This window comes from Myxocyprinus asiaticus, chromosome 25, assembly GCF_019703515.2.
Source record: "Myxocyprinus asiaticus isolate MX2 ecotype Aquarium Trade chromosome 25, UBuf_Myxa_2, whole genome shotgun sequence".
NCBI lineage: Eukaryota > Metazoa > Chordata > Actinopteri > Cypriniformes > Catostomidae > Myxocyprinus > Myxocyprinus asiaticus.
Window position 1 is genome coordinate 8,394,063 of NC_059368.1, and position 10,784 is coordinate 8,404,846.

The window sequence follows — 10,784 nt, forward strand, 5'->3', positions numbered from 1 at the left end:
AAATCACAGCCAGTCAGCACAAACTTCATCCATACGACACCAGCTGTTAAACTAATGTCTTCTAAAGCGACACAATTGCTTTTGGTGCGAAAAAGATAAATATTTAAGTAATCTTTTTAACTCTAAAACATGCTTCCGGTCAGGAGTGGTACACGTGTGTGACATAATTGCATTGGCATTTGAAAGAAGCATGAAATGACGCATGTGCATCACAGCAGGAAGAGCAGCACTGTTTACAAGTGAGAAGGAGGAACGCTGTACAGTAGCTTGGTTTGGTTTTAGTGTAGATCTGTTATTATCTGTTTCTTTACTCACAATTGTGCGTTTGTGTTCTTATCCTGGATGTCTCAGCCGAGTGGAGAACGTGAGATTTCTTCGGTATCATGGCAACGCGAATACGTCACATGAGAGACCGCTTGGTCTCCACCCTCTCGTGAACCTTACCCTCACGTTGCATTACAGTTAAAAAGTACATAAATGTTTATATTTTTCACACCAAAAGCAATTGTGTCACTTTATAAGACATTAATTTAACAGCTGGAGTGGTATCGATGACGTTTATACTGACTGTCTGTGATTTTTGGAGCTTCAAAAGAGACATCTCCATTCACTTGCATTTTAAGGACCTACTGAGCTAAGATATTATTCTATTTTTCTTCACATGTGTTCTGGTGAAGAAGGAAAGTCATACACACCTAGGATATCATGAGGGTGAGTAAATAATGAGAGAATTAAAATTTTGGGGTGAACTATCCCTTTAATAGAGACCAACTTGGAGCAAGAGGAGAGTACTGTACATGAAACATGTACAGTACTAGTGGCCCCAGAATTATTTCATAAGACTAAAGTATAACGACTAAATTAGAAATGGCTATGCAATGCTGGCATTTTGCATGCACAAGCCGAGTTTAAGCACGTTTTAATCCGGATTGAAGGCCAGTCTGCTTTAATTTCCACCGGGGTCTCTCCGTGCGCACCTCCAGTACGCGCATCACTCAACCTGCCAGCACACACATGGCATTACGCATCCCCAAAACGCGCACCAAATTACCTTGGTTAGCTGTGCTATCTTCTTGCTCATCTTGAGGTGCAGGTCCTGCGTGTATTCAAGGGTCAAACCCGACGGGAAGGAGGTGGATGTTGATGTGGAGGTGCTGTTATATTTCCCCGTTCCCGTCGACGCGTTGCCAGCGGGGTTGTAGTAATGCTGCCAGCCCGCTCCCGTCGCCATCTTCACTATATTATTTTTACTATGACTGTAATATATATATATATAAATAAATTAGTGGCAAGTAGTAAATGCAGATGGCAAATTCAGTGATTGTCTTTCCCTCTTCGATCCCAAAAAAGCAAAAATAGATTGACAGTGAAGGCGTTAATCCACAAGAGTCATTAATGCATCCCGATTAAAATCAGCACATCATATTGTAGTCTATTAGAAATAAGATTAAAACAACGATCTGAAATGAAAGACACTGCTGTCACGGTTTAACCGCACATTTTGTTGCTTTTCTTGGCGTTTATCAAAAATGAACAGAAGATCTATAGGAGGAATACATCAAATGTTTTAGATCCTTGACATTTATCGCGAGCCGCTCTGTTAGAAACGCCGCTGTGTGCGTGGTGTTTAAAAGGCAAACGGCGCGTTTGACAAGCGTCCGAGCACCGCTCCTCTGTAGAAAGCGAGAGCCGGTCCAGATGAGATCCGGGTTTAAGGCATTTCTATCTGATCGTGTGTGTGCGCTTCTGTCTGAGCTGCGTTGCTGCACTGCTGCTGCTCAAGAGTCTGTTACCATGGATCATCTCAACAGTTTACATTATGCCACTGACGTCAGTTCCGTTGGACACGGTTTCTCTGTTATCTCCTCTCTTCAATTTTCTGTTTTCTCTTAGATGTGATGCAGTTTTAAAAAGACCGTTAAAAAGACCGATTCCTTGCCTCCACCTATCAGGAAATATACTTTAATACACTGTTTTGCTCACTATTTGTTTAGCGCTCTTGACTCAGCGAATTTAAATTAAAATCGATCTATCTGTCTGTCTGTCTGTCTGTCCGTCCGTCTAGTTTATGTTCTTTTAAAGAAATAACTATATGGAAAACAGACATGGAGGGAAGACTGGGGTTAGTTGTCACACCTTTACTCATCTGAATATTTCTCATGGTGGATTTATTTTTGAAAATCAATTTCTCTATAGGTACATACCTTAAAGTAGACAAAAAGCTTTTGAACAGTACATACAACACACACACACACACACACACACACACACACATATATATACGTTTTTGTTAACATCAGTTAATCCACTATGAACTAACAAACTAAAAATGCACAATTCTATTTTAATTAACTAATACCAACACAGATTTATGCTGTAAAAAAATAATAATAAAATAATAATAATAATAATAATAATAATAATAATAATATATATATATATATATATATATATATATATATATATATATATATATATATATATATATATAGTTTGTTTGTTCATGATACCTAATTCATTAACTAATATGAAAAAATGGAACCTTATTGTAAAGTGTTACCAAATATTATAATGTAAGACATTTTTGACCTAGATGATGAAACCAACGTGTATTTGGACCTTTGACTCAAAACTGTACAGATACAATTTTCCTGTATGATAACTAGCCCTGGTCTCCCTCCCTACTTTCTTTGCAGCATTGAAATACAAGCAATGGTTGTCTGAAAAGAGCATTTTTCTACTGTCATCGCTATTTTAGTTGTGTGATTCACAGTTTAGCACATGTGCTATGCTTACAAGTTACAACCTTGCTATGCAGTCCTTTACAATCCAATGTGGACTACACCTATTAGGGTGTGTTCACACTTGGCAGGTTTGGTTCGATTAAAACGAACTCTGGTGCGATTGCTCTGTTAGTGCGGTTAATTTGAACAAGTGTGAACGCTGTCATCTGAATCTTGGTGCGCACCAAACAAGCGGACCGAGACCTCCTGAATAGTGGGTTCACGAACTCTGGTACAGTTCGATAGATATATGAATGCAACATGGACCAAAGACGTCTAAACGGACCAAAAACAGGAAGTAATTTGCCTAATACTGACCTCAGGCATACCTGGTTCTTCTCAAAAATAGGAGCTATGTTGCCCATTACAGTTCGGTACAGGCGTCGGAACCGCCGTCAGCTGTCCTTGCTGCATATCTTCGTTTGTGTGTGCAACTAAGGAATTTCTGGCACTGTTTTGACTCCTTTACACATTTTATTAGCTCTTCGTTTGTTCTCAGCTGGTAAAAATACCACCATATATACATATATAAATATAACGAGCACATTTCGCCCAGCAGCCAGCATTGTTTTGGATGTTCGGCAAGTTCTGTAAAAAAATATACGTCATAAAAGCTGTACAATCAGGTTGTGACTTTTCCCTGATGCCTTTGGTTTTGCATCGTTAGGTTTGGTATTAAAAATGCCAGTGTGAACGCTAAGCGAACCAGGACTAAATGTATCATTTTCCTTTTTGGTCTGGACCAAGAGGACCAAGAGAACCGAACTACAAGTGTGAACACACCTTTAAAAGAATCACTTTTTCTATATTATGATGTTTAATAAAAAGGTCTGTATGCAGCCTTCGGGGTGTTTGAAATTCATAAACCGTTTAAAACAGATGATCACCCTTTGAAAAGGAATAAAATATTCGAGCCTTTGGTACTGTTTATGGGAAACTTTTGCTGCAGTAGTGCAAAATAATTTGATATTGAAGAAAAATATTCTGGAGCGCACACACACACATACACACACACACACACACACACACATACACACACACACACACACATGTTGGTGCAGCTATCATTATGAGGACTCTCCATAGACATAATTATTTTTATACTGTACAAACTATAGATTCTATCCCCTAACCCTAACCCTACCCCTAAACCTAACCCTCACAAAAAACGTTCTGCATTTTTACATTTTCAATAAAACATCATTTAGTATGTTTTTTTTAAGCGATTTGAATTATGGGGACACTAGAAATGTCCTCATAAACCACATTTATAGCATATTACCCTTGTAATTACCAGTTTGTAACCTAAAAAAAAGTCCTCGTAAACCACTTAAACCTGCCCCCCCCCCCCCCCCCACACACACACTGTAACGTACATATGTAACAATATTACATGCATTACAAGAGTGAAAATATAGTTATTCCTAAAACATTATACATTTCTCAACATACATTACAAACAGTGATATGATCTGATTTCAAAGTTGTACAACCAATATATTGCACAGACTGAAAAGATTGCAGGAATATGAAGGCCACACAACCCACTTCAACATTCTCTGCTACTTTCACCTCTGGTTGTGATACAGATGATTTAAAAATATGGGACAGGGAATGAATCACCTGGGAGACTCAGGTATTGTCACAAAAGACATAGTGATAAATGCCGTGCTACTGTTATTCTTCTACCATCCTTGGATCAGGGAGAATGTTTCTGAAAATACAATACTATTGAACTGGTATTGTTTTGGTTGTGTTCTGGTGTAGATTATGTACCTAAAGGAGTAAGAATGTCTCACAGGAAGCCACACATATTTAGAACGCTAACTTAACCCACCACAGAGGCAAGACAACATTGTTGGAGAGAGTGCTTGCATTTGGTTGTAGAAGCCTAGGAAAAAATACCCATTATGTGTAAAATGACTATCATCTCTTAAGAAATTAAATTTAAAAAAAGTTCCAATTTGGTTTAGTTTATGTAGTGTTCTTTTTGTTACACATTTATGCAAATGTTTAGCAAAAACACAAAGGTTGCTTTAATACAGTAGTCTTTCTTCCTCTAGGGCGCAATTGAATATGACTGACGGCACATCAGCGGCAAAGATGCTGCCTCGCCAGACTTTTGTTCCTCTTTTGCAATAAGTCGGGAGCCTCCATCACACTTAGAGAAATGCATAATCTAAAACTAAATAAGAAATCCAAAAGAAACAAGACACTGCAAATTAGAACTAGTACACTGACAAATAATTTTAGTTCATTAATCATAATAATAACAACACATTTGCACTATTTGAGAGCGAGTAGAGTTGTAGCACTGTGAATATTTGCCTTTAAATCAGTTTATACGTTCACATTAGTATATACTCTCTTTGTGGGAAACTTGAAGAACATAGTCAACATTTATGCAAATTAGTCAGAATTAATACATGTGCTAGCATTATAAATGTAAAAACAATAACAGAGTATAAAATGTGGCTGTATAATTCACTTATGGCATAAAATAATGAATATATATATATATATATATATATATACATATACATTTTTTTACTATTGCTATAAGAGGTTCCTATAGGATTTTGAAAGAAGCACTAAAAATTCTAATGAATGCCTGATCCACAGTACATAGTTTATATTTACATACCAGTTATAGTGGCTTACAAGTGTTGGAACACACACACACACACACACACACACACACACATACACACACACACACACACATATATGTATGTATATATATATATATATATATATATATATATATATATATATATATAAATTAATGTAACCTTTTGAGTTCAGATATTAAGGAACTACCATTTCATAATAACATGTTATAACTAATACATGCTGCTTGGAATCACATTAGCCAATTCATTTTGTTTGTAACAATCTGACTAACTTCTGTTCCAGTCACACAAAAGACATTATTTTTTTCTGGCATAATTTCAATTTTATTAGAATAATAGGTTTTTAAAGAACTGCCCTTGGTAAATTGCATTAGATTGTGTAGAGTTGCTAGGCAATGACTTTCTGAAGTCTGCCCATGAGAGGTTGAAATGTAAGCAGAAAGAGATATGTCAGCGTAACCTCTCACAATTTTCCAGTTGCTTGAAACTGTTCCAGAAATTTCGGGAAGAGACACTGAATTCACTTTCTTTCCTTTTGAACCCTTAAAGGGGCAACATTATCATCTCATTGCATTTTACCCACCTGTATATCCACTTATAACGTTATAATGGTATTTACATGATAATCTAATGTTCATGTCTAAAAAAACAAGGTAATGATTTTTGCTACTGTGCTTTTACAACTGTGTGACTTAAAGTAATAGTTCACCCAAAAATGAAAATTTGCTCATTATTCACTTACCCTGATGCTATCCCAGACTGTCTTTCTTCAGCAGAACACAAATAAAGATTTTTAGAAGAAGATCGAGCTCTGTCAGGTCCTTATAATGCAAGTAAACGGGTGCCAGCACTTTGATGCTCCAAGTCACATTTAGGCAGCATAAAAGTAATCCACACGACTCCAGTCGATCAATGAATATCTTCTGAAGCGAATTGATAGGTTTATGTAAGAAACAAGTCGATAATTAAAACATTTTTAACTTTAAATTGGCACTCCCGTCCAAGGTTCTGATGCTGTTTGAAATGGCCGAACTCTCGTGTTGACATTCATTCTTCTGTTGTAAATAAGTGCCGCTTCCGAATTCTCATGTGAACTTGCTGATGCGCTTACGTCACACGACAGCTACGTGATGCATCAACTGCTGGCAGGAAGTGCTTTTTAAAAGGTAATAACGTTATAACCCATGTACTTGCATTATAAGGACCTGACAGAGCTCTATCTTCATCTTAAAATCTTCATACACATCTGGAATGGCATCAGGGTAAGTGAATAATGAGAGAATTTTCATTTTAACTATTTGTAAATGTGCCCTTTTCCTCTGCATACACGTTGCATAGTTTACTCTGCATTTATCAGTGTGGGCCAAGTTGCTGATTACTGAATAGTTATTGATATGTAGCCCAAATGGTTCATGGTTGTGACATCATAACCTAAATCTGCAAAATCTAAAAGGTGAAGTGTGTAATTTTTTATTTTGATGGTAAAATACTCTCTCCAATTCCAGCTCAATATGCAGAGTCAACTAAGCCATTCTTTGGTAGATTTCCTCGGAAGGGTGGCTTTATGACACTATCAAAACATTCTTCTGTTTGAGCATTAGCCAGCCCGACACTGCAACTTTGGCTCAACCAATACCATGCCTACCTATTTGTCCGACTAGTGGTAAAAGGGGGGAGTGGTTTTAAAAATTGGTTTCGTTTGTTGATGCTAGTGGCACAGAAATTACACACTTCACCTTTAAATCAACACTCAACCTAAATAACTTAACCTAAATACAATCACAAAAAGATTCATGAAGGATATGTACAGTTCATCAGACTCTTTATTATTCATAAAAGGTTTCATTTCTACCTCTGAAACTTCTGGAAGAAGGTAACCTTACCTCATCTTCACCTGCTGCTGCATGACTCATGTTCTCATGCTGACCTCGATGAGTCTCATCCGACTCTCAACACTCCTGTAATCATGCAGAGTGGCTATTTCCCTGTCATCTGCAAAGCTTCAGGGAAAGAAAATTATACATACAAGTGCCAGACAAGAAAGATTCCTGGAGTCCTGTCGGGGCAGGTTGCCCTTACCACTAAATGCGGCACTGAATTCTCACACGGGTGGTCTGTGGAGTGGATTTCTGCTTTTAAAAATGCACGCGTATACTGGTTAATAGAAATCCCATTGCTTATCTAGGTTGGAATTAGGAAATATAGTAGTATTGGAAACATTATTGTTTTAAACTTTGTTCAAAAAGACAATCATATGGGTTTGGACCAACATAAGGATGACTAAATGATGAATTTTCTTTAACAAATACCCCCAGATGACTTGCAATGATTCTCTTGTGTTTGTTTTCAAAACATGGATTACATTTCTGCATGGCTAAATATGTAGAGGTGTATGTGCAAAGGAAGTATCATTGTTTATTGTCAAAGTGGTATTTGAATACTTTTAGTATCACATGATATTCTTTGTTGGGCTTTAGGATTTACAAAAGAGAAACAGCAGGGGAAGAGAGGAGTCAATCTCATGAGAGGCTTAAGCGGCATATTTTATAATGCTGATTTATAGGAAGCACGCATGATGGGCTGTCAATGCTCAGCGGGATGCAGCTTAAATTTTCATTTTTTTATATACACAAGAAAATGAAATCTTAGTGCTGTTTCACATACCTTAATCATGTTGATTGTGGAAAATGAAATACAATATGAAGTCCAATTTAACTTCAATCTTGCCATTCTAGAAATAACTAGACATTGGATGTATTCCAGTAATACTTCTTAATATTTTTATAGATAAACAACTGTTGATTAAGCATTACCTATGTGGTTATACAGGTTATAAACATGTGGTTTGACATGCTATACTATATCTAAAACTATTTTAATCAGCATTTTGCTAGTTCTTTTGTGTAATTATTATAAATGCAGCTTTTGTGACCTCGTATTAATCGAGAGACTACATGAATTACCATATTTACTTTTCAAATTAATTTAATACACTGTTGGGCTATTTAAAATGAACTACTGCAGTGAATGTAAAAAATGTGGGTAACACTTTACAACAAGGTTCTATTTGTAAATAAGCTAAAGCATTAAATATTATTGAACTAACAGTGAACAATATTGGTTAATGATAATTTGTGATATTACAATTCATAATTGTTAGTTCATGTTAATTCATAATGCATAAACTAATATTAATGTATACAATTTGTTTTTAAATATATTAGTGTATGTTAAAATAAACATTAAACAAGATTAATATGTGCTGTAAAAGTATTGTTCATTATAAGTTAATGTTAACCAATGTTAACAAATACAACATTATTGTAAAATGTGATTAAAATAACTTATAAGAAATGGTGACCAGTTACATGATCTAATTATACACTTCTACTATATATACAGTATATACCGTATATATAATGCAAATTTAATACTAAAGTATGGAAAAGGTCCAGTTGAAAGCTATGGGAGGAAAACACTTGAATCAGTTACAATGCCCTATACACACACATGTTGCTGGATTAAGTCATATATTCATGTTGTATTCGTGCTCTCTGTTCTGTCCACGTGATCTCTCTTGGCACAGCATCAAACAGTAGGGTGATAGGGTGAGTGTCTCTCTTCTGCTTGAAAGCAAGTGTTGGAGCTTTGCAATGCATCCAAATGGAACGCCGACGTGTCTCCAGAGATACAGAACATTGAGTCAGCATTTAAGAGCAACAAAAAAAGATGCACATTTCGAAAATGCAAACTTTATTATAAAAGAATGTGACTCACCAATATATTTTTAGCTGTAAGTGGGATTTGTGCTGTTAGAGAAATATGTTTATCTGTTTATTTTTGACAATTGTGAATGGAATACTGAAATTACTATTGACATCACTTTGATACCAACATAACTGGAACAAAGACACTATAAGGAAGGGGAGATAAACCACTTGTAGAAAAATAAAAGGGAGAAATTGTAAAGGCACATCCTTGTCTTATTCAATGGGTAAATGTTTGGCTGGTTAGCATGGTCCAGTTAGCCCCTGCTGGTAACTACACCATTATAAGGGCAAAAGCATCTTTCTTCATGACACCAATAAAAATCTAGCCATATATTCTGATGAAATATTACAGAGCAAATATACTGTATTGGAAGCAACATAAAAATCACAAATATTTCATTACATTATAGTAGATGTTTCACCAGTGCCTGGTTGTTTTGGAGAGCTCTTTAAAGAGTGAAATGGTTTTATATTTGCATATTGAGCTTAATTTGCATTCAACCCAGAATATTCCTTTAAGGCTCAGGTAACTGGCTCAAAAAATTAAAAAGTTAAATGCTCAGAACTGAGTGTTGGACCAACCAGAAAAATCAGTTTTTTAAGCTTGATTTCAGTTTAAGCAACAAAACCACTTTCATTAGATTTTATTGGTGATTTGAAATGTGTTATTGAAACAAAAGCTAATTCAACAGTTTTGGAGATTTCAGACTTAAAATTCATAACCCTCATCAGCCAAATGGTCGAAAATTACTATAATTTAGCAGCCCTCTTCAAGGCACAGGAGAAATTGAACAATTCATTTCACATCTCTGCAGAGTTCTCACATTGGGCCCTGACATTACTCCATTCAATTAGGTCTGTTTTCAAAGAGGCATTACCTCCCTCGGGCAAAACTCTCCATCTCTTTAATTCCACTGTTGTATCAACTGATTGTTCTAAACTTCTTACATTTTTTGAAAGAACAACACATTTGCTTACATGATACAGTATACCATACATTGCTTTTCCATTTCACAATAACAATGAATTGTGTTCCCTCTGAAGGTTCAAAGGTATTTTTCACCCTAAAAATAAAAATTCTGATTTCATTTACTCACATGTCGTTTGAAATCCATATTACTTTCTTACGTGAAACATAAAAAGGAGGCATTGTAAGATAATTTTACTGGTAGTTTTTTCTTCTTCTATGCAATCACAATGAATGGGAGGATACAAATTCACCAAAAAGAAAATGCTTTGTATGAGGAACAGATTAAGTTTAAGTCATTATTCAGTATCCACCCTACCTCTACATTACAAGAAAGTTCATGAGAGAAGTAGCGATTTGAGTCAGATATTTTCAAAGAATCAGATGATCTAGTTTACACAATGAGTCTGAATGATTTGTTCACAATATGTACAGTTGTAATTAACAGCTAGTTAACAGCTCAATAAATAGAAAGATTATCAGTGAATAATGACTTAAATTTCTATATGATCCTCACACAATCACCTTCATATGACTTCAAATGACTTAGATTATAACACACAAGTCATATGGATGGCTTTTATGAAGCTGTTATGGTGCATGAAGTTTGCTAGCTTTAGTCTCCGTGTTG

General features: G+C 35.7%; 1 protein-coding gene across 2 annotated transcripts in view; it reads right to left on the reverse strand.

Annotated features, from left to right (window-relative positions):
• The window catches only part of LOC127416039 (protein FAM184A-like), a 172,765-nt gene extending 171,534 nt beyond the window's left edge, over positions 1-1,231 (reverse strand). For both annotated transcript variants that reach the window (XM_051655131.1, XM_051655130.1), the window contains exon 1: positions 1,052-1,231. In XM_051655131.1, the coding sequence (XP_051511091.1) occupies positions 1,052-1,231 (180 nt within the window). The remainder of the gene's footprint in view (positions 1-1,051) is intronic.
• Between the last annotated feature and the right edge of the window lie 9,553 nt (positions 1,232-10,784).